The sequence below is a fragment of the Pan paniscus genome, chromosome 16 (genome assembly GCF_029289425.2).
Source record: "Pan paniscus chromosome 16, NHGRI_mPanPan1-v2.0_pri, whole genome shotgun sequence".
Classification (NCBI taxonomy): domain Eukaryota; kingdom Metazoa; phylum Chordata; class Mammalia; order Primates; family Hominidae; genus Pan; species Pan paniscus.
The window spans coordinates 83,834,772-83,858,502 of NC_073265.2; the positions used below are offsets into that span (position 1 = coordinate 83,834,772).

Here is a 23,731-nt window from a genome sequence, read left to right on the forward strand (position 1 = left end):
TGTTGAATCTCTAACCTTTACATGACTGTATTGAAGATATGGCCTTTAGGAGGCGATTAAGGATAAGTGAGGTCAGAAGCATGGAGCCCTGATCCAATGGAACTGGTGTCCTTATACAAGAGAAAGAGACACCAGAGGTCTCTCATTCCCCACCATGTGAGGACACAGTGAGAATGGAGTCATCTGCAAGGCAGGAAGTGGGTTTCTGTTGTTTAAGCCACCTAGTAAGTGGTATTTTGTTATAGTCGCATGAGCTGACTAACTCTGTGATCTTAACAGTTTTAGCCTCAGAGGACGATCTCATTGCTCTTGTCACCAAGACTTGTGGCAAAAGAGGAGGTAAGAGCACCATAGTCTACTGCCACATACCAATACCTCCACACACATACACACACATGCGGATATATATATATATGTATGGGAGTGTATATATATACCTTTTTATAGGTGTGTGTGTATACACACATAGCTGTTTAGAAGTCAGTCTCTCTTGTTAGAGTTTAAGGTCTTGAAGAGTAGAAATGTCATTTTTCTTCTTCTCCCGGCCTTTCTGCAAACCTTGCTTATATGGTATGCATGTATATTGATTCATATTATCACTGCAATTGACTTTCCAGCCACTGCCAAAGGCTTGGAAAGCCATAAGAACTTTAGTTGTGCTGGGGAAGGGTGATACATGGAGGCCCTACGTGGGTAGGGCCCTAAAGAAAGGAGTTTCTAAGTGTCAGACGAAATGTGAAGAAGCTAAAGTTAAGGGAACTCGGAGGGAGAGGAGCTTATCTTTTTATTTTTTTCTTCTTATCTAGTTTTTTTCTCCTCATTTTCTCCTCTAGTCAGCACTCTCCTAGTACTTACTTTACAAGACGCTTTTAACATGCATTGTAAAATCAGCTAAGTATTTAGAAAATGCATACGGTCTATTCTGGTTCTTGCCGTAGGTATTGATGGTGAAATTGGGATTAGACACAGACACTGAAAAAAAGGACCAGCAATACCAACCAGTCTCTACTCAGTGCTAGATAATCAGTTGAGATGAGTGGGGAGGTTACTCTGAGCAGGGTGGTCAGGAAAGGCTTGAAGAGAACTCCTTTTGAGAATTAGTAAGACTTAGATAGGCAGAGAGTAATACAGATTAGTTAAGTTTGTCTGTGGGGCTAGAAAAATATGAAGGTCTTAGCCCAGTACCTGCCAGCCACAAGCACCTAACAAGTGCTTACTGCCATGATTTTGGTTGTATTCATTAGTGTTTATAATTATTTTTAACATTGCTTATTTTTCAGAATGACATGGAGGTTTGGGGAATTTTAGTGACTTGCTTAATGTCATCCAGCTAGTAAGTGTCAGAGACAGGATCTAACTCCAGGATTGTCTGAATCCTGAGACTGTGCGCAGAACTGTGGGTATAACATGAGTTTGGAAGTACAATTCTGCAAATGGGAGAGCTCAGATCTGGAGATAAAAAAAGTTGATCACAAAAGGAAGACATTTATTTTTCTGTGTCCACTGTGTCCTTTTAAACACAAGGATAATTATCAAGATTGAATGGGCTCATTGTCATGGTCAATAACTAATAATTATGAAAGAAAGGATCATTCCCCCTTTCCCATAATCCATGTAATTCCACAATGGGGTATGTCCTTCCCTGACATTTCATTTGGCAGTTGGAGTTGTGAATAACTAGCTTTGGCATGCACTTACGTGGGTGGGTTGAGTGATTTAGAGAAGTTCCCCATTGAGATATTTCCAGAAATGGCTTGGCAACTGCATAGCTTCAGGTTAGTGATCACAGAGAAGGAGAGTGAGAAACCACAGAGGAGAGGAAACGACCTCCAGGTTGCAAAATTAAACAAGTGCGTCAGTTTCTCTACACTTCAATGACGTCATTTTTACTATTTTTGTGTGATCTCGAAAGTCGTACCTCAATATGTGATGGTGTGTCAGAGAGGCAGGTGTGTCAGCTACATCCCAGGGTCCATCATGGGCTCGGTCTTGCTGTTCTTCTTCCTTCCCTTCGCACCTGTTGAACGCCTGCTTTGTGCTGATGCAGATCCAGACACTAGGGACACAGTAGTCAACAAAATAGAAAAAAGTCACCTTCCTCATGGAGTTTCCACTAGGAAAGGTGGCAAGCTATAGATATAATCAGAACATAAAGTGTCATGGAGAGAAAGAAAGCAGAGTAGGTGCTGGGGGGGAGGTGTTATCATTTTGTACAGAGTGGTCAGGAAGGACCTCTTCCGAGAAGATAACCTTCACACAAAGATATGGAGGAGGTGAGGAAGTGGGTTGTGTGCATAGCTAGAGAAAAGCCTTCCAGAAAAAGAGAACAGCAAGCATAAAGGCCCCAGGGTAGCAGGAGTGTCCCTGATGTTTCAGGAAGAGCAAGGAAGCAGTGAGGCTGGAGAGGAGGCAGTGAGGCGGCAATGGGAGGAGATGGCAGAGAAGTTAACAGAAGCCACATCATGTAGGGCGTTCCTATCTTGCCAGGCAACTCTAGCTGCTTAGTGCACTGAATGAGCGGGATGCACAGGAACCCCATGGGCTCAATGCTGCATCACTCATAGGGCAGAAGGAATCGTTGGCACACAGGCAGTGCTTGCTGTGTCTGCTGTAGACACTGGGTATAGCAGTAAGTCCAAGCTTTGCCTTGGACAAAAGATATGGAGAAATGGCGCACAGGCTGATGGGCTGTGGGCAGAGGGAAAATGGCACTGTCCCGAGGCTTCGTCAGCCAGTCTCTGACTTTGTCCTGGTCACTTTCGGTGGGGAATGTTGGAGGGAGCTAAGAAAGGGACTCAGATTGCTCACCACCTTCATCAAGTTCTTTTGATCCCCTCTTCCCAAACACATAGGCTGTTTTATGACTATTACTAATATAATTCATAATAATAAATAGAACAGCAACACCAATCTAATGCTACTTACTGAGGGTTTATGTGTAAGGAACTCTGCTAATTTCTACATAAATATTATCAGATCACATCTATTTGGTTTCCTCTATATATAAAGAGTCCTCGCACAGTGTCTGTCTGAGAAAAGGCTTTCAGTAAATACCCTCTGAGTGATTTAATTATTCTAACAACCTATAAGAATCTGTTTTGATCCATTGAGAGATGTTCCCATGTCTTGAATTTTAGGTATATTTTTCAAGGACAGAAAGCTAGGAAGTAGCAGAGGTGGGACTCAAATCCAGGTCTTCTGGACTCCAGAGCCTTGTTCACTACCATGTACAGCTGCCTCCCGGTCAGGTGAGGTGTGCTGTTTTGGGATTCTCCTGACGCAGGGGTGGTACAGTGAAAAGAGCAGCGTACCCAGGTCACTCAGGGGAAGCCCAACCTAGAGTGCTCTCCAGGGCCGAACTCTCCAGCTTTCCTGTGATGGCCATTTAGCCTCCTGGCTCTGCTTTCCTCTTTGCCAATTGGGGAGACTAATGACAGCCTGTGGACTTGTTTTAAGAAGTTACAAGGAGCATAAATTTTACATTAGGAAGTGCTCAGCAATGTACAAGCAACCATTTTTTAAAGTATCTCCTGTTAATAAACATGCAAAAAACTTACGGCAGGTCAGTGGACAAATATTACTAAATATGCAGAGTTTTAGAGCATTTCAACAGGGGTTGATAAACTTTTTTTTTAGAAAGGGCCAGAGCTTTGTGGGCCACAGGCCTCTGTCACAACTACTCAAGGTGAGGTCACATGACATTGGCCATAGACAACACAAGAACAAGTAGACAGCGGTGTATTTCAATCAAACTTTATTTGTAAAAGCAAGCGGCGGGCTGGATTTGTCTCATGGGATGTAATTTACTGACTGTTTTATACCATCATATGCTTGAGCAAGGTATATGGACACACACACACACACACGATTCATATTTTGCTATTAGATTAGACAGTCAGTACAGCAGGGAAATCACTTTTAGAGACCAGTCTTGGAGATGAGAGAGAATTAATTTATACACCTTGATTGTATGATCCATAACCTCCTGAAAAGTGGTACAAAAAAAGAACAGACTTGGCCGTTTAGTAGGCTTGATTGTCTTCTGAATACACCTTCCAGTTTTGACCTCTCGTTGCCATGTAGCTCACTTTTCATTCTATCACTGTGTCCAGTTGCTGCTTCATGCTTACTGGAGCCGTCTGATTCCTTTTGCTTATTTTGTAACTTCCTTTGTCCTCTATGTATTTGTATTTGTGTTTGTGACTCCTATATTCTTAAATATACATATTCTAGATAGACAAGATACAGGTTATAGATTAAATATGCAATATGTATACATTTATGTACTTTAATGGGGCAGTTTTTAAAGAGAATACTATTGATTTGTTCAGCCAAATTTTTACTCTTATTTAGCTTTTCTGGATGTGGGTTTATGTTTTCTTCCTCTGAAATGTAAACAAACAGTGACTGCTTACCTAATTTTTAATTTGGCTTCCTGTGTGTGCCTCATAGTAAGACCCTTCAGACAGCCACATGGGAGATGGTATTTGTACAGGATCACATTTAGTGTATATTGAAAGGAAAATGTTTATTCACAACAGTTTCTTGCCCTCAATCTCAAAGTCCTTGGTGACTAGAGAAGATTTTCTTTTTAAAGTAATTGATCTGCCATTCCAGTATCTCCCCATATCCTGCCGAATTTTAATATATTTGCATTCTTATGGAAGGAAAATCCACATCTAAAGGGAATGCAAAGTATGTATTACCTTCCCATAAATTTCAGTTTAGCAAGGCAGAATGGAAATATCAATGCAAACTTGCTTTTATTTAAAAAAACACAAATGAAAAACACTTACCTGAAAGGCAGCAGTGAGAGCTATGCAAGGGAAGACTAATCTTGTAATAGTGCTCATTCCAAGATGTTAATGCTATGTTTCTGAATGCTAGTATGTAATTAGACAGTTTTGTCATATTGAGACTTATTAGCTTTGACAATATTTAAAATTATTTCTCTTCCTGAGTATGTACTTGTACAAAATTTGTTTGAAATGTTAAAATGATGCTTATTAGGTAAACAATCAATAGATAGTACATCCCTAGGATGGAATACTACTCAGCAATAAAAAAGAATGACGTGGATGACAACCTTTATGGATTTCGAAGGCATTAAGTTGGGTAAAAGATTCCAGTCTCAAACATTTAAATACTGTATGATTCCAATGATATGATATTCTAGAAAAGATAAAACTATATGATGAAAATATACAATTACTTGCCATGGTTCTAGAGTTGGAAGATTTGACCACAGATGGGGGTCAAAGTGGAATAGCACAGAGGCATTTTTTTGGGTGGTAGAACTGTTCTATTATTATGATTGTGGTGGGGGTTATACAAATATATACAGGTGTTTAAAACTATGGCAGTGTACACATGTAAAATGTCAATTTTACAGTGTGTTAATTTTTTTAAGTAAATTTTTTTTAAAAAGGCCAAGCACAGTAGCTCATATCTGTAATTCTAGTGCTTTGTGGGAGGCCAAGGTGGGAAGATCGCTTAAGGCCAGGAGATGGAGACCAGCCTGGGCTGGTGTGTGACAATTATGGTGGCTGTGAGAAGGCATCTCTACAAAAATAGATTTTGTAAGAAAATTTATAAAATAAATAAAACTATTTTATTATAAAATATTTTATAACATAAAATAATATATAATACTACAACATATATCTATTTAAAAATTTTTATATTCTAAAATATTTATAAAATAAAACAAAACTTAGCCAAGTGTGATGGTGTGCACTTGTAATCTCAGCTACTCAGGAGGCCGAGGCAGGAGGATGGCTTAAAGTTCCAGGAGGTCGAGGCTGCAGTGAGCTATGAACATGTCAGTGCACTCCAGCCTGGGTGACAGAGGGAGACCTTGTCTCAAAAACAAACAAACAAACAAAAACAAAAAACAAAGGCAATCCACAGTGCTTGGTTACATTTATTGGGAACTTTCTTTTTTTTGTTTTATTTTTGAGACGGAATCTCACTCTGTTGCCCAGCCTGGAGTACAGTGATATGATCTTGGCTCACTGCAACCTCCACATCCTGGGTTCAGGTGACTCTCCTGCCTCAGCCTCCCGAGAAACTGGGATGACAGGTGCACGCCACCACACCCGGCTAATTTTTGTATTTTTATTAGAGATTGGGGGGGGGGGGGTTGCCATGTTGGCCAGGCTGGTCTCGAACTCCTGACCTCAGGTGATCCGCCCACCTCGGCCTCCCAAAGTGCTGGGATTACAGGCATGAGCCACTACACTCAGCCTAGGGAACATTTTTTAAAAATCTAGTAATAGTGGTATTCTGGGGTATTCCTGATGAAATAAATATTAATTCTGCTCTTTTTAATGAGAAAGTAAGTTACTGATGTAGTTTCTAGTTTTATAAAGCAGGTGAAAATAATGCAACTTCTACTCAACGAATAATACCACAGGCACTATGCAAGAGTGTGGGGGAATATCCAAAGTTATGTGTCCCCCAGCGGCTGTAACTCCATCCTCCTGTGCATATGGAACATTTTGCTGTTCTTTATGGTAATCACTTTCCTATCTTGGTGTTTATATATGGTGTGTGACAGTTACGGTGGCTGTGGGAACCATAACTTTAAGTTCTGTGACTTTTCTGTGAGTAAAACCAGCCATAATGTTGAATTAATGTCATTCCTCACATTGAATTTCCTTGTTGTTATAAGTGGAAGACTTATCACATATTTGAATAAAAGCTCCGTTTTTATTTTTGATAGCATGTAAATGATGGTGGTTAGGTGGATTAATTTTGTCATTTAATTAACATCATCATTCAGTACAGTGAGGCCAACTTGGGAGAATATATATGGTCCAGTCTGAGGGGTGATACGGTTTAATCATACCTCTGTCCACTCCTCCACTTGAAAGTAGAAGATACAAGACCATCATTATCCTTGGCTAATGACATAACACTTTAATCAAAAGTGTTATTATCCACTTTAGTGGATCCCAATAGTTTTGTGGAATTATCTTCAAAATGGGATTGGTTAGGTAGAGCATTGATTCAATTAATAGAACTGGAGACCATAGCATGTGATTTTTCAGGCTTCAGAGCATCAGCACTGTTCACTCTTGGCTATGCATGTGAAGGCATGGTTATTGATGCCGGAAATCAGGCAGAATGATTGCATTTGATTGCATTATTGGGAAATGATAGTGTATGGTATAAAACACATACAAATAAATCTATTGATATTGGGAAAGTCAGTAAGTTGAATAAGGTTCTGATTATTGTCATAAAGTGGACTTCAGAGAGTACTGCCCAACTCACCTGGGGGTCCTTTTATACCTAACACATGCAGGAGATACCAAGAACTAAGGGAGAGGTTGTTTGGCAAAGGACCTGTGGCCTCTTTTCTTGTCCGTCATCAAGCCACATTGAGAGTTAGGGCTGTCTTCCTGCCTAGGCAGTGGTGGTACTTCCTGGGTCAGAGGCATATAGTGGCTGCAGTGCCAGGGCCCTAGAAAAAGCTTGTGTCTGAAATCACTCTTGATCCTGCACGAATTAACCTGAACTGAACACAGTGTATTCACAGTCTAGGGACATTAAACCTGGGACTGATGGGGAAAGAGGCAAGGGTAAGAACCGCAGATTACAAGAACCTTAGGGCCTCTTTGTCCTAGCCCCATGAGGCTCCATGCCTTCTTGTACTCAGGGCTCGTTTCTGCCCAGTTGCAGCCTTTCTCAATGTCACTGCATGCAGAGGCAGTGGGCCAGAAAGCCCGCCCTTGTTTGCAGCTCCTCACCATTTCTCGTGGGTGCTGAAGATTTGCCCCCTGGTCTGGATGTTTTGTTGCTTCTTGAAGCTGCACTGGACAGAGCGAATGTGTGTCTCGGAAGGTAGCCTGCCATCAAGCTGGATGTCTGAGTCATGTCCAGGTGGTCACCGGTGGTCACTGTGCATGGAAAAGACAAATGTCATCAGTGCCCCTACCCACAGTGGCTCATGGTTTCCTAAGCATTGTCTCCGGGGCTGCCTCTCATCTCCAAATTGGCCCATAGCAGTGAAGTTATCCAGTCATCTTTGGAGGGGAAATTCTGTGTTTTTCATTGACGCAATCATTCCTGGCTAATGTGCCAAACAGGAATATCCTCAAATTGCTGGGAGGCCATTTGCCCATGTCCCCCCTCCACTCTGCCTCTCATTGCAGGCAGCTGTCCTCACATTCAGCCCAGAAACTCTGTTAAAGTTCCAGAAACAGATAAAATCTCCTTTGTGCCTATAAAAGCTGACACAACTGAGGAATCTGTGCCCCATACTAACTACTGCAATGTGCATGTGTCATTGCCCTGTGGACTCATTTCCTGGGTACGAGAAGCATTTTAAAATTGGGAAACACAGGGGCCGGGCACGGTGGCTCACACCTGTAATCCCAGCACTTTGGGAGGGTGAGGCAGGCAGATCACGAGGTCGGGAGTCCGAGACCAGCCTGGCCAAGAGACCAGCCTGGCCAATATGGTGAAACCCTATCTCTACTAAAAGTACAAAAATTATCCAGGCGTTGTTACAGGTGCTTGTAATCCCAGCTACTCGGGAGGCTGAGGCAGGAGAATCACTTGAACTCAGGAGGCGGAGGTTGCAGTGAGCCGAGATCGTGCCATTGCACTCCAGCCTGGGCAACAGAGTGAGACTCTGTCTAAAAAAAAAAAACAACAAACAAAAACTGGGAAACATAGACACCTCTCATTCTGAGGTCGTCTGTTCAGAATTTGCATTTCCCGGTTTTGGTTTGGCGATTGATCAGTTGCTAGCCCCATGAAGGTATGGCTTGAGGAAGGTCTCTCAGATCACACTTTGAAACGTTTCCTTCCGAACGGACATGCTCAATTCTCTGGATCCTGAGCTGCTCGTTTCACATCGGAGGCTGAGGGCCGGACTGGCCCACTTGGGAGGGATCTGGCACAGTGGCTCTGCTGCCCCACTGCTTTCTCTGGGAACAAAGCTATTTGCATGCTAAACATGTGGGTGAACTAGGGATGCCATGTGGCCCAGCAGGGGCGTGCAGTTCCTCTTATCCAGTGACTTAGGCGGCAGAGGACACAGCTAGGTTGACACCACTGAATCCACGTCTCCTTGCCAACAAACAGGAAGGCGGCCCTCACTGAAGCTGCATATGCAAATATCAGATTTCCAAAGGGAAAGACCTGATAGAGGGTATCTTCCTGAGTTGGTATGAATTTGCTTTTGTAAAGCAGATTTTTTTTCTTTTTCTTTGCAGAAGCTATGTGGAAGCAGTGACCTGAATGCTTCTATGACATCTCAGCATTTTGAAGAACAATCTGTGAGTGGCATTCCTTAAAAAGAAACATTAAATGTTGTAGATATTTCTCATCAAATGTTTGGGTTTGTTTTTTTTTTGCCTCTTTTATTGCTGAAAAAAAAAAAAATGCCAAACCGTATCCACTTACAAAACCAGGCCTTGCAAATTTTGGCTGGAGGAGATTAATTCAGTGTCTATTGATTTGTCAGACTGGGAGAGATTCTTCTAAAAATACAGAGTAACTATGAAATTGAGTGAGATAGTAAGGCAGATAAAGCCATTTTGAAGTGCTTTGAAACTTTCAAAAGAAGGCTGTCAAGGGTGGCTTAGCCACAAGATCGATTAATTGAATGTCCAATAAGTGAATGATAAATGATTTTATTTGCCCTTTCCCTTTAAGGACAGTCAAAAGTTTGAAATGACTCAAAAATTTAATTGGGCTCATGTAATACATATTCAAAAACAGACTTGAATTCTACAATATGGCCCGCAGGAGTTGATGCATTTCTGGAGGAGGAAGTGACTGAGTTGCGGGGAGGTGAGACTGTGAGGATTAGAGTAAGAGACACTAAGAGTGGGTGCCAGAGAATGAAAGAGAAGGGTGGAAAAGCCGGGAGAGCACTGGACAGAGACAATGTCCTTTGGGGACCCAGGGAAGAGCATGTGTCAGTTGGACATATGGGCTTGCGGGGGCATCAGCTGAGTGCCCAGAACTGAAATTTTACTACACATGGAGGTCTACAGAGGTGATGGGGGTTGGTGGGAAGGGTGGAGGACAGGACGGGGCATCTTACATCTGAACTTGGAAGCGGGGACACATGTTCTTGGGAGCCAGGCCTGCAGCTGCACTTCTTCCTCCTGTTGCCTCTCTTGGGGCTCTACCCTGAGTTTTATAACAAGGGATCCTGCAGTAATTTAATGAGGGTATTTCAGAGGTTTGTTATCTAATTCTTGGAAGGCTAACCTTGCAAAGATGTAATCATATTTACTTCTGAATTCTGATAAAATCCCACTGGGGAGAAATGTAAGGGACTTTTTAATAAAGCAGGGTAACCAAGTTGTCATAGTGAGGAGGAGTTGGGGATGACAGTTGATCATCATAGTGGCCTTTCTTTTTTCCCTCCAAAATCAAGAAGTATTTCTGAAATTCTCTTGCTTGGGCCCAAGACATACTGTCTTAACTGCCTTCTCCATCTGTGCAGGTACCGGGGGAAGCCAGTGATGGCTTGAGTAACCTCCCCAGCCCTTTTGCATACCTCCTCACCATACACCTGAAGGAAGGCCGGAACCTGGTTGTCCGAGATCGCTGTGGTAAGACCTGGGTCTGTTATGGTGGGTGTAGCCTGGAAACTTCTTTCTCTCTGTCCTTGTATCAATATTGTCAGTCAGGCTTTGACATCACAGCATGGTTTAGGATAGACAGTAGCTCAGATCTAAGTCTCTCCAGGTATAAGACATTTGCAGTGAATCATTTAAACACACTAAACCTTACTATTCTTCTTTATTATTAGGTTAATGATACGAATCATCACGTGAAGTTGTTTTAGAATGGAATGAGATAACTCTGATAGCTTTACGCCTGGCATATAGCAACTGTTCAAGAAAATGTTTCCTCAATCCTACTTTAATTATTCATGAGAAAAATGTGAGCCCATCCTTAGTATAAGGTCATCAGATGTACACATTGACAGAAATGCCTTTGAAACTATCTCCCTTCTGCTTTGAAATCTCACTGGACTCCCTCTAATAGCTAGTGTCTGCCTGTGATTGTTTTATTTATCTTTTACAAGTGTCTACCTAGCCATAAATACATACCTGTATATTTTTAAATGTACAGGTCTTCAAAATTGACCATGCTTTTCCATGTACATATATTGCCTTTCTTTTAAATACTACATATTATTTAATGTATAATTATGTACATTATATATAATGTATAATGTTTTGTTTATCTATTTCTCTGCTGATGGTAGTTGTTTTTTTCCTTCTGTCTTTGCACTATAAATGATGCTGTAATAAACATATTGTATATGCTTCTGTGCACAGATAAGGCTAAACCTTATATTAAAATGGCATGTGTTTAAGAGCAGACAGTGGAGCTAGACTACCTGGGCTCAGATCTTGGCTTCTCCATTCATGGCTGTTGGATCTGAGAAATGTTGCTTGACCACTTGATGCCTTGGGTTGTTTATTTGTAAAACAAGGATAGTAAGATTAACCTACCTTACAGGCTGTTGGGAAGATGGCAGGCATTAACTTATATAATGTCCAGTTTTCAACTGAGTGTTTTCTTCTAAATTTTTATAATTCTTCATAATTTTCAGCATTGACATTAGTTATATATTGCAAATATTTTTCTCCCAGTCTGTTGCTTATCCTTAATTGTATGGCCTCTTTTGTCCTTTAGAAGTTTTTCATTTCATTGTAGGCAAATGTATCTGTTTTTTTCTTTATGGTATTTATTTATTTATTTGGTTCAGTAGCTGAGGCCTTTTTATTCTAAAGAGTTCTTTTTCTTGCTTCGGTTCTTGGACGGTTTCTCCTGTTGCTTCCTGTCTATTCTGTTTTGGAACATCTTTTCAATAAAGGAAGGGTCTATTGACTCTTTGGTCTGTCTTCTATGTCTCTTAGGTTTTCTTTTTCATTTTTCCCATGACTTTTTCCTCTCGGGAAGAATTCTTCAGCTTGATCTTCAGCTTGCTCATTTTCTTGTCAGTTGTTTACATTGTACTGTTCTGTTTACCAATTGTTATGTTTTTCATTTTTATAACCTATTTTGTTTGACAATCCCATCCCTTTTTGAGAATATTAAGTATTCATTTAAAATATCCTGCTTGCTGCTCTATTTCTTGGATATCAGTTTAATGTATTGACTGTCTCCCATTTAGGACATTATTTTTTTTACATGTTTGATTCTCTGGAGCGGTTTGCTTATCATTTTATTTGTGTTTTTCTCTTCCCCATCTGTGGATGTTATTTTTGCTTACTATGTCCTGCAATTTGGTGATGATGAGGAGAGCCGGGGCATGCTGCAGGACAGGGTGAGCCGGTAGTTCAGGCTAGGTTCTTCCCATTCGTCCGGGTTATCACCTTCCACTTAAAGCTTTTCTCTGTGCATACGCCTGTGCTATCTGCTTCTGCTTATTTTCAGGTGCCTTTGCTGGGCATTGCTCAGCCTCAAGGCATAGGACAGTGCTGGCCCATCCAGCTCTCTTTTTGTGCTGAACCCACCAGTCACACTGAGCTGCACTGGCCATCTTACCTGCTGCCTCCAAGCCTGGAGCATTCGTGGTTCACCTGCCATACACCCTTCCACTCTCCTACCCTCCCACTCCACCACTACCCAGAAACATCTTTGCTGTGACTCTCTACTGCTCATGTCTCTGGATATGGATTCTTCCATGAACTGATCTCATGTGGCTTTCATCTTTCAGAACTGTATGCAGTATGTCCTTTTTTTTCTTAATCAAAATTTATCTTCTCTCTTTCTCTTGCTCATGTTTTCTCAGACGTAGCATTTTAAAATAGTGAAAAAATTATTGCCTACTTGTTAGTAAATAGTTTTTTTTAATCAAAGTCATAATTTCTTACCTATCAAGTGTATCCCTTCTCATTTCTATTATTATTATAAATGTATCTATTTTTACAACTGCATCTCTTGTGTTCTTTTTTAATGGCTTGGGGCAGATAGCATTTTATGACTGAAATAATATCTGAAAGATGTAATCATAAACCAGTGTAGGGGTGCCTCCCACAAATATCCTGATTCTTGCCCTGATCCGGCACAGTGTCCAGTGGTTACTTTTGTCAAAAATGACTATCAAATTCATTTTGTAACCATTTCTCTGGCGAGTAGAAGAGTGTTCTAGAGAGTGTGTATTTTACATTACTAGGAAGAAAATGTTCTCAAGCTACATTTCCTGTTTTACATTTATGGAATTTCTTCAAAAAAAAAATTTTGTTTTTTGAGACAGAGTCTAGCTCTGTCGCCCAGGCTGGAGTGCAGTGGCACAATCTTAGCTCACTGCAACCTCCGCCTCCTGGGTTCAAGCGATTCTCCTGCCTCAGCCTCCCGAATAGCTGGGATTACAGGCACGTACCACCATGTCCAGCTAATTTTTGTATTTTTAGTAGAGACAGAGTTTCGCCAGGCTGGTCTCAAACTCCTGACCTTGTGATCTGCCCACCTTGGCCCCCCAAAGTGCTAGGATTACAGGTGTGAGCCACTACGCCCGGCCAATAGTTTTTAAGTTTAGGGATATATACAGGCCCTGGACCTCTTCTGTTGGCCAGGTACTCCTTTTCTAGCTTTCTCCATTTTTTTCTAGTTCTTTCTCCCTCACTGCTGTCAGGCAATACTATACTTCTCTATGAAACTGATGCAGTTACAGCAGATTCCGAGTAGATGGTCAGTACACTGATTAGATGATGAAGCCCTTGCACACATCGGAAAATGATACAATAGGGCTTATGTGCACTTGCTCCATATCTTGCTGTTTCAAGACCAAAGTCTGCTCTAACCCCAGCCATTGTCATCTCTCTCTGCAGAGTTTCATCACAGCCAAAACATCATGTGAGAATTTGGCTTTTATTTTGTGCAAACCTAATATAATCCAAATGTAAATACCTAATAAGGAGTCTAGGTCATAAACTGTGCTGTTTCAGTCCCCATTTCTTTTGAAACCAGTAGTAATTGTTCTTGGTTTTTTTTTTTCTTTCATTTTGGGGATGCTTTATTGTTATCTGTTAAGAAAATACCCCACTCTTTCAACATTTTTTATTTCACTTTTATACCTTGGGGATGCCTTCCTATGCTCTGACTGTGTTAATTTCTGTTTGATTATCACAAGTATTAAGATGAAGGTATGATCTTGAGCCTGCTCAGGGCAAGACAGCATTTGAGTGTCCACTGTGGGTTCAAGAAGGGGTCCTCATTACTAATACATGTGCTCCCTCACTCCTGCCTCCTTTGCCTAGGAACAACGTCACTTATCAATACAGCATTATTTTCTACAAAACCCAACCCAGACTCAGAAGTTTTATCTAACACAATCCTTTGGACCAATAGTTCTCAAAATTGAATGAGCCTCAGAAGAATCTTAGGAACTAATGAAAATGCACATCTCTGAGCCCCGCACACAGACTCTCTGATTCAGTGTGTCTGGGGTGGGGCCTGGGAATTTGCATTTCTAACAAGTTCCCAGGTAAGGCTGATGCTGCTGGCGCAGGAACCACACTTTGAGAACCTTTGCTCTAGGCAGTCCCTGTCACAGGTGGGTGTCGGCACATGAGAAGAAACCCATGCTTCTCCTTAGAGGTAGAGTTTCAACTCTTGATTATGTTAGCCAGACATTGTATTTTCCTGGGGCTTTTTCTCACTACCTGTTTGCTGTCTGTCATTGGTCTCAGCTTTACTTAATTTGTATTCTTGGAATATAATTTAATTTAGTATTAACCCAATTAAAACAGGTTTAAGAAACTGTGTGATATGCTAAAGTACTAACTATAAAATGTTTTTGGCTTATCTATGCATTTACAATATTTAGTCTTTATAACGTGTTCTCCAGTTCTGTAGATACTAAACCAATAGCTTATTGTTGCAATAGGAAGTATCTTTCAATACAGACTCAGATGGCATTTGTCCTATGCAGTCTTTTATGTTTTTCACAGGCATAAGCTCTGTCTCACCTCAATCTTATAAGATTTTACCTTTATATCAATCTTACAAGATTTTACCTTTATAAAACATACACCTTTATCCTTAATTGGGTAAATGACTGATCTGCTCTATTACAATCTTAGTGCTGTATTAGGAGGGAGAATAGTTTATTAATCTTTTTTTTTTTTTTTTTTTTTGAGATGGAGTCTCGCTCTGTCGCCCAGGCTGGAGTGCGGTGGCACAGACTCGGCTCACTGCAAGCTCCACCTCCTGGGTTCACGCCATTCTCCTGTCTCAGCCTCCCAAGTAGTTGGGACTACAGGCACCCGCCACCACGCCCAGCTAATTTTTGTATTTTTAGTAGAGACAGGGTTTCACCGTGTTATCCAGGATGGTCTCGATCTCCTGACCTTGTGATCCACCCGCCTCGGCCTCCCAAAGTGCTGGGATTACAGGTGTGAGCCACTGCGCCTGGCCCTAGTTTATTAATCTTTGTATGCCCTCCTGTGCTATAACCGATGGTTTATACACAGAATATTTTTAATAAATTTTAGTTCTTCGTTGAAGAAATCCAACTTCAGTGCTGGACTTAAGGAGCATTGAGGCCTGTTATACAAGGGAAAGTACCTTTGCAGAATGAACAGGATTTAGACACTTACTCCCTTATTCAACAAGCATGTCTTGGGTTTCCTCAATGAAATGGGCACTACACTGGTGTTCTTCTGGGGCTTGGTGATGAAAGTCAGCAAAAAGGATTTATATGATTTCAGAGATGAAGACGACTTTCATACAGGTCACCTGGTCCAGCTGCTGATTTAATGGAAGCTTTAATTCAGGAAATGGAAGCACAAAAATTGAATGACTTATCGAGGGTCACTTTGGGAGGCAAGATTCAGAGCAGACTGGGTGGCTCAGTGGGACAAGAAGAGGATTTGGATTTGGTCTACTACTTGGCTTTGTGACCTCCTTGTACAACTTACATAACCTCTCTAAAATGGGTGTGATGTACCTTGCCTCATAATGTGATTGTAAGGACTGAAAAAAGTAAAACAATATGGATGAGGCTGGGGGACAAAATGTTAAGTAAAATAATTCAGGCACAAAAAGACAAATATCCCATATTCTGACTCACGTGTGAGCTAGAAAGTTGATCTGTGGAGACAGAGAGGAGAATGCTTACTACCAGAGGCTGGGAAGGGTGGGAATGGGGAAAATGAAGAAGGGTTGGTTAAGGGGTACAAAAATACAGTAGAAAGAATAAGTTATAGTGTTCAATGGCTCAGTAGGGTGACTATACTTAATAATAATTTATTGTATATTTCAAAATAGAAGAGAAGATTTGGAATATTCCCAACACAAAGAAATGATGTGTTTGAGGTGATGATTTGATCATTACACATTGTATGCATGTATCAAAATATTACGTGTACCCCATAAATATGTACTATTATTATTAATAAAGATGTATAGATGACATAGTGGCCTACATTTAGAAAATAGGCAATAGATATGTTGTTATAGTAATTAATGAATAATCATAATGCAGGTTGGCCATGTTCTTGACTCCCAGTACAGAACTCATTGCTGTGTTCCATGTCAGCTCCCCCGTCATTGAATTAGATGCTTGGTCCTTAACCTGTGTCAGTTTGCCAATTTCTCTGTGCTCTCTCTGTGATCTGTCTTTAGCACAGGGTTTTTAAAATACAGCTAATCAATAAACAATGCAGGAGGTTAGGGGTGCCAACCCCTCATGCAGTCAGAAATCCACATATAACTTTCGAATTCCCCAAAACACAACTACTAGTGGCCTACTGTTGACCAGAAGCCTTACTGATAACATAAACAGCCCATTGGCATATATTTTGTATATGTATTATATACTGTATTCTTATAATAAGGTAAGCTAGAGAAAAAGTGTTAAGAAAATCATAAAAGAGAGAAAGTAGATTTACTATTCGTTAAGTGAAAGTGGATCATCATAAAAGCCTGCACCCTCATTGTCTTCACATCCAGTTGGCTGAGGAGGAGGTGAAAGACCAGGGTTTGGTCTTGCTGTCTCAGGAGATGCAGAGGAGGACAAAAATTCTGTATAAGTGAACCCTTGCAGTTGTTCAAATGCATGTTTTCAAGAGTCACTTGTATTTTATTTTCCTATGTGGAATCATGTATTTAATTTTAAGTAAAAAACACAGATCTAATTAATCACATATTTTTTATTATGACAGAGGCTCCTTCAGAGTTATTCAAATGTGTTGCAACCTTGACCATGGAGGAGCAGCAGCTTTAGGGCCTTTAATTCCAATTGCACAGTCCCTGTTTTTGAATTTTTTTTTTTTTTAGGGAGAAAAGCTATTTTGATGAATCACTCTCTGCTAAGGAAGGAGTTCTGCATTTTCTTCGGATTGTTACATAATCATTACTGTCTATGTTACTTTCTGTCTAGAACATGGATTAGTAGACTTTTTATGGCTTTATGGGCTATAAGTGAAAATTAACTCTTGACATAGTGAGAAAGCAGCCATAGACAATAAACAAATGAACATAGCTGTTTTCCAATATAAATTTATTTACAAAAACAGGCAGTGGTCTGGATTTAACTGATGGGCCAAAGTTTGTTGACCTCTGCCTAGAATATCATGGTCTGATTTTTGGATTTTTGCTTTGAAAAACTGCTTTAAAAACATCTACAACAAAGATGGTATAATCTAATTAGGCAGTCATCAAGAGTTGAGGCTAATGCTTTCAGCGGAAGCATCTTGGAAATACGACATGAAATCATGCAGAAAAATCTGGAGATGTTGGGTAATAAAAAGTCATTTTCTTGCTATTTAACTGAGCAGTGGAGTGGAAGAATATGGTGTCTCCCTTAGGAAAAGACAGCTCACAAACCCCAAGAAAGGATGTTAGAAAGTGCTTAGAGGGTATGTGATTGAGCATAGGAAGTTTTTGGTGACTTTGCCCACGAGGAAACACATGCAGAAATGGTCTCAGATACCAGAGTTCCCTGTCTCTGCTGTGATGCCATCAGCGAGAGGCTGGGAAATAGGCTTCACTGGCATAAAGAGCTGTGAGGTTTTATCTAAATCACTCCCTTCCCTGGTTCAAACACAGAGCTGGTATGTTAAGCAGGTTATCAAGGTGGGATTTGGAGATTTTTCTGGGAGTTTTGGTGAAGATTGCTGAACTACACCATTGTTAATTGTTCTTTAGAAAGACTCACAAGGAAGTCTGGCTTCAGAACAATGGGCAGGTTTAGCAATGGTGTTGGGAAAGGGGTAATATTGTATAGTTGCAACCAGGACACCTCAGGGTCTTTAGCTGTGGCCTCTCAGTGTGTGTATGTGTGCATACTTAAAAAAACAAAAACCTATGGGTAATGAAAAATGAAGTTGGTGGGAGACTAAGAACCCCCCGTCTTAAGCATGCTTAATACCCATGAATAATCATGGGCACAGAAGACTATCATGGGAGGCTGAGAAGTTTGGATCAGGTAGCTCTGGAAGTGTGGCCACATTTAGAAGATTGTTCCTTGCAGGTGGTTTTCCAGTTCTTCAAGAATTTCCTTTGAATCTTTGGCATGTGGGCCTTCAGCCTCGACAAGAGGAGGTCTGGTATTGGGGAGCTCAGGAGTAAACTAAGCAGCCCTGTTATTATTACTGTTATTATTTGTTGTTGAATGACTTTGGCTGCTGTAGTGGTCTTTCTACGAACGAGTCTTACTCAGATGCTGTCAATGGTCCAGGCATGGCACTGAGCTCACCTTCGTTAGCAATCCGCATAGGAAGAATGGCCGCCATCTTCCTGCATCTCTGCTGTCTCAGCCATTGCCTGTGTGTTGTGTTCATCTGACCCTCCCTGTCCCCTCTTCTATTTCTCTCATCTTTCTTTGCTCTTTCTACTCTCCTTTTCTTCATCCTAACGTTTTCCTTTTATTTCCTTATATTCCCCATTTCCTTTCCATTATTTTCCGGGATGTTATACAAGATGTATTGTTTTCGACCAAATAGGACTTACACTTGTTTTAAGTTCTCGATCTGAGTAGCTCTTGGCTGTCTTAAACTTTGAGATTGGTAAAGCAGAAGAAATATGTGAGCAATCGCCTTTAATTCCAACTGCTTCATGATTTGGTTGATGCATGGAGGAAACTGAACCCTGGGTCCATTTCCCATGGGAAGGAATGTGGCCGAGGAGGAGGTGTTCTGGCGTCTTAGAGCTGGTGCTATGCTCCAGGCCTGGCTTGAACTTCAGCCTTGCGATATGGGCAGGTCTCTCGTCCTGTGCAAAATGCTCAGCTCATACCCTGCTGGCTCGTAGGGCACTAATACATGGAAAACAATAGCCCTCGCTTTAAAACCCTATGCTTTTCTGTAATGTTAGGCAGCTGTAGAAGTTTACCACTGTGGGCTGAGGGACTACTGTGTTGCTGGTGCCCTCTTGTGGCCACTCTGTAGCGTTGCAAAAGGGAAAGAAAAGTTAATTGAAGTTCGCTGTCACATTACTAGGGCCGTGAAAATCACTTCAGCTGTAGGTTGAGGTTTGATGGTCTTTTTTTGATGCGAGTTTTAGTGGATGAAAATAAATGAACACTCATTCAGAAAACTGCTCTCTTTCTCAATTTCCAGCACAGGTAGATATCTGACGTTCGTTTCTAGAGCAATGGCAGCTTTATATGCAGATAATGGAAAAAAATGTGCTACATAAGTCATGTTCATATTTAAAAGGAGTAGTTCAGAGAAAAAATGTAAGGATCTCTCGATACTGTGAGAATTATGCTATGTAATCGGTGTTACATAGCGTAATTTTTAATATTATTAAATAATTGTTATCTTATTGTTTATTATATTATTATTCAATTATTGTTGTTTAATAAATTACTAAATTGTTACCAAAAAGTTAAAATGACTGATTTAAGTCCTGGTTTTCTTTTGCTATTTAGCAGGCTAATTTTTATGATGTTGCTAGAACTCTGTATTGTATACTGAGAAGCGGTGTAGCTTCCCAACAGGTGTGTTCTGAATGGGATGTACTGAAGTATTCATTCTGGCAGCCCTCTGGGCACCTCTGTTAGGCTTGGGCCACCATAAACCCTGCCGTGCCCTACAGACATCATTTTGTTTTGTGCCATGATGTGACGTGCTGAAGAGTGCTGGATGGTGGGTGAGGGTCATGCATGGGCTTTGGACATGGACCACCGGAGTTTGGATTCTAGCTCAGATACGGTCTAGCCATGAGCCTACTAGGCTTGCGGTAGGATTAACCTGGTGTGTGTGCTTGTGGAGACTTGGTGGTGGTGGTGGGGCGGGGCCGTGGGGTGGGTGGAGCTGAAACAGTCATATGCAATAAACATTAGCTGTTACTATTGCCGTGTGAATTGTCATAGTTATTCTTGGTATAGTTATTCTAGTTTGGGTTTTGTTTTTGCATTTCGCCTGTGGGAACAGGAATGACTTTGTGATTTTCCCATCCTTTTTATTGTGGGCTTATCTTCCCAGTTTCCTCATCAATTTTTGTACCTTTTGTGTATCTTTTTGCTCTTTTACTTCTTTTGAGATAAAAGTTCCTCCCCCTGCCACCACCACCACCTCTAACCTGGGTGGTGTGAGGGTTGTGAAAGGTGTTTTCTGAGGTCAGGTCTTATTTTCTGTGAAACAGGAGAAATGAGAGACTCTTTTAAAAGGCACCTTATTTGAATAAAGACTCTGTCGTGGATTGAGGTTTAATTTTCCCCATCATAAATTGGACCTAGAAAATGCCCCTTCATGAGTAAAACTGGTGTTGACGAAGGCACACCACTAGGCCTTACCGAAATTCTGAACCTACTCTACTCCATCGCTCCGATTTTTTTTTTTTTTTTTTTTTGAGACGGAGTCTTGGTCTGTTGCCAGGCTGGAGTACAGTGGCGCGATCTCGGCTCACTGCAACCTCTGCCTCTCTGGTTCAAGTGATTCTCCTGCATCAGCCTCCCGAGTAGCTGGGATTACAGGCATGCGCCACCATGCCCAGCTAATTTTTGTATTTTTAGTAGTGATGGGGGTTTCACCATGTTGGCCAGGATGGTCTCGATCTCCTGACCTTGTGATCTGCCTGCCTCAGCCTCCCAAAGTGCTGGGATTACAGGCATGAGCCACCGTGGCTGGCCCGCCCCGATTTTTAAAATCTATTTTTCTTTCTAAAATGAAAGAGAATCTGGCTTTTAAATGTTTGGTTACCTGGTGTTTTCTCTCTACACATTTTTCTCTGTATTATAAAAACTTTATTTTGGAGAAGAAATTAAAAGCTTAGGGCACCATGCTTTGTTCAGTCAACATTCTGAATTAAGTTTGTTCAAAATTTGTAATATTAGGAATAATGCCACAACAAAAGTTCTTATACCTAAATCTGTGTGTACAGGTTACTTTTTCATATATTTGCAAGTGAGTTATTTATTCAGGTGGATTGCATTTTTTGTGTTATATGATCTGAGCATTTCAAGATTCTCATTACAAAATTGCCAATTTACTCTTGAGAAAGACCTATTTTGTTGACCTACTGGTGTGTGAAAATGGGCCACTTTTTGTTTCTCACCTACCTTGTTATGTGGAATATTGTTGTTACTTTTTTTTTTTTTTTTTTTGAGACTGAGTCTCGCTCTGTCTCCCAGGCTGGAGCGCAGTGGCATGATCTCAGCTTCCTACAACTTCTGCCTCCCGGGTTCAAGCAATTCTCCTGCCTCAGCCTCCTGAGTAGCTGGGATTACAGGCATGGGCCACCACGCCTGGCTAATTTTTGTGTTTTTAGTAGAGATGGCGTTTCACCCTGTTAGCCAGGCTGGTCTCGAACTCTTGACCTCAGGTGATCCCCCCCCGCCCACCTCGGCCTCCCAAAGTGCTGGGATTACAGGCATTAGCCACCGTGCCTAGCCATATCTTTGTTAATTTGATAGAAGGAAAGTGTTGTCTTGTTTTTTTCTTTAAATTGTTTTCATCAATTTGGACCTTTAAATATGTTTGGTTAATGAGATATTTGCTTCTCTGCATAGTCTGTTCCATGCATCACTGTTGTTCATTCTGTCTCCTGGGCATGTTCACATGCATTTTTTAAATTTGTCACTTGCCTTTAGATTTTGTTTATAAAGTTTTTGTTGCAAAAATATTTTTAATCTTACGATTCTTTTCTGGAAAGTGTCATTTTTTATCTAGAAAGCTTCTTGAGAGACACACACATTCACCTACATTTCTTCTCTTTTCTATCTAGTTTTACATTGTTTCATTTATTTCTTTGATCTCTGTCAAGTTTACTTAGTTTCCGGCCCAGAGGAGGAACTGAGTTTTACTTGAACCAAATGGCTATCTATCTAACTAGGACTAAATATTTCTTTTCGTAATGATGTGACGGTCACTTTTTAAGTATACATTAAATTGCAGCACATATTGGAAGCTGCTTCAACAGTTTCTCTTTGATGCCTATTGATATTGTTCTCTTGTTCGGCATCAGCTCCACACCAGAGTTTTATTGTATTGAAAATTCAGTCCTTTTTATTTTGCAACATTTGGGATTTGCTTCTCATTGCAGTACCTTCTCTGAACACCAGATGGCATGAGATCATTGGCCACATCTGGGCCAGTGTATCAGAAAAATTGTCGTTCAAGAGCAAATGTGAACCTTTCAAAGATGCAGACACCCATTCTGTAACACAGGAGTGGTTTTCCTTCACTCTTTGAGTTTTGGTAGCTTGCGGATGTCCTGCAGTAAGTGATTAGAGCTGAGTTTTAAAATGGGTTTCTGTTTATTCCTTTGCCACTTGGTACAGATCATCACCGGACATGTTTGTCCCAACAGTCTTTAATGTATTCCCACAACTGAACCATTTCCTCTGAAGATTTTTGTTGTATGGTTTTGTTTTGGGACTCTGTGCAGACTTGTGGATTGCTCAGAATGTCTTGATGCTTTGCTGCTTTATAGAGTCGGTTTATCTGTTTTCTGTGGAACCCCATCTCAATTCCTATGAAATACCTTGGAGCAAAATTGGGATGTTTTCTATTCCTGCTGCGTGTAAGAAAATTGCCTTACACCCAACCAAACATCATTGGCTTGAATTAAATGTAGCATGTCTTCTATTTGCTTGATTGGAGCTTCTCTTGAGGGGGTGGTTTTTATCAAGTGTTTCTTTCTTTTCTTTTTCTTTTTTTTTTTTTTGAGATGGGAGTCTTGCTCTGTCACCCAGGCTGGAGTGCAGTGGCATGATCTTGGCTCACTGCAAGCTCTGCCTCCCGGGTTCATACCATTCTCCTGCCTCAGCCTCATGAGTAGCTGGGACTACAGGTGCCCGCCACCACGCCTGGCTAATTTTTTGTATTTTTAGTAGAGACGGGGTTTCACTGTGTTAGCCAGGATTGTCTTGATCTCCTGACCTCGTGATCCACCCGCCTTGGCCTCCCAAAGTGCTGGGATTCCAGGTGTGAGCCACCGCGCCCGGCCTATCAAGTGTTTATTTCTATACCACAATGATACTTGCTGTGTTTCAAGTCACTCTTTTAATGTATTTGTTTCATTGTCTGTAAAGTTGGTAAGAGATATTCTGCCTGTGCGCACTTTGATGTGTGTTGTGTATTCCCACATGTCCGTGATTTACTCATGCCTGAGTTTTGATTTCAGTGACAGTTAGTCCTATCACACCATCATTCCTTGCTGAGTTTGAGGCAGGCAGTGTGGCCTGTCATGGTGAAGGGTGTTATTCTTGAGACTCTCTCTATGTAACAAATTGCCTTGAATCTCAGTAGCAACCATGTGTTCGTGAATTCTGGGAGTGTAAGTTTGGACAAAG

General features: G+C 41.0%; 1 protein-coding gene across 4 annotated transcripts in view; it reads left to right on the forward strand.

Moving 5' to 3' along the window:
• Positions 1-23,731, forward strand: part of MCTP2 (multiple C2 and transmembrane domain containing 2) — a 258,566-nt gene that overhangs the window by 72,792 nt on the left and 162,043 nt on the right. For all 4 annotated transcript variants that reach the window (XM_034939475.4, XM_057299844.2, XM_034939474.3 and 1 more), the window contains 2 exons: positions 9,228-9,290; positions 10,472-10,580. In XM_034939475.4, coding sequence (XP_034795366.2) covers positions 9,228-9,290; positions 10,472-10,580 — 172 coding nt within the window. The remainder of the gene's footprint in view (positions 1-9,227; positions 9,291-10,471; positions 10,581-23,731) is intronic.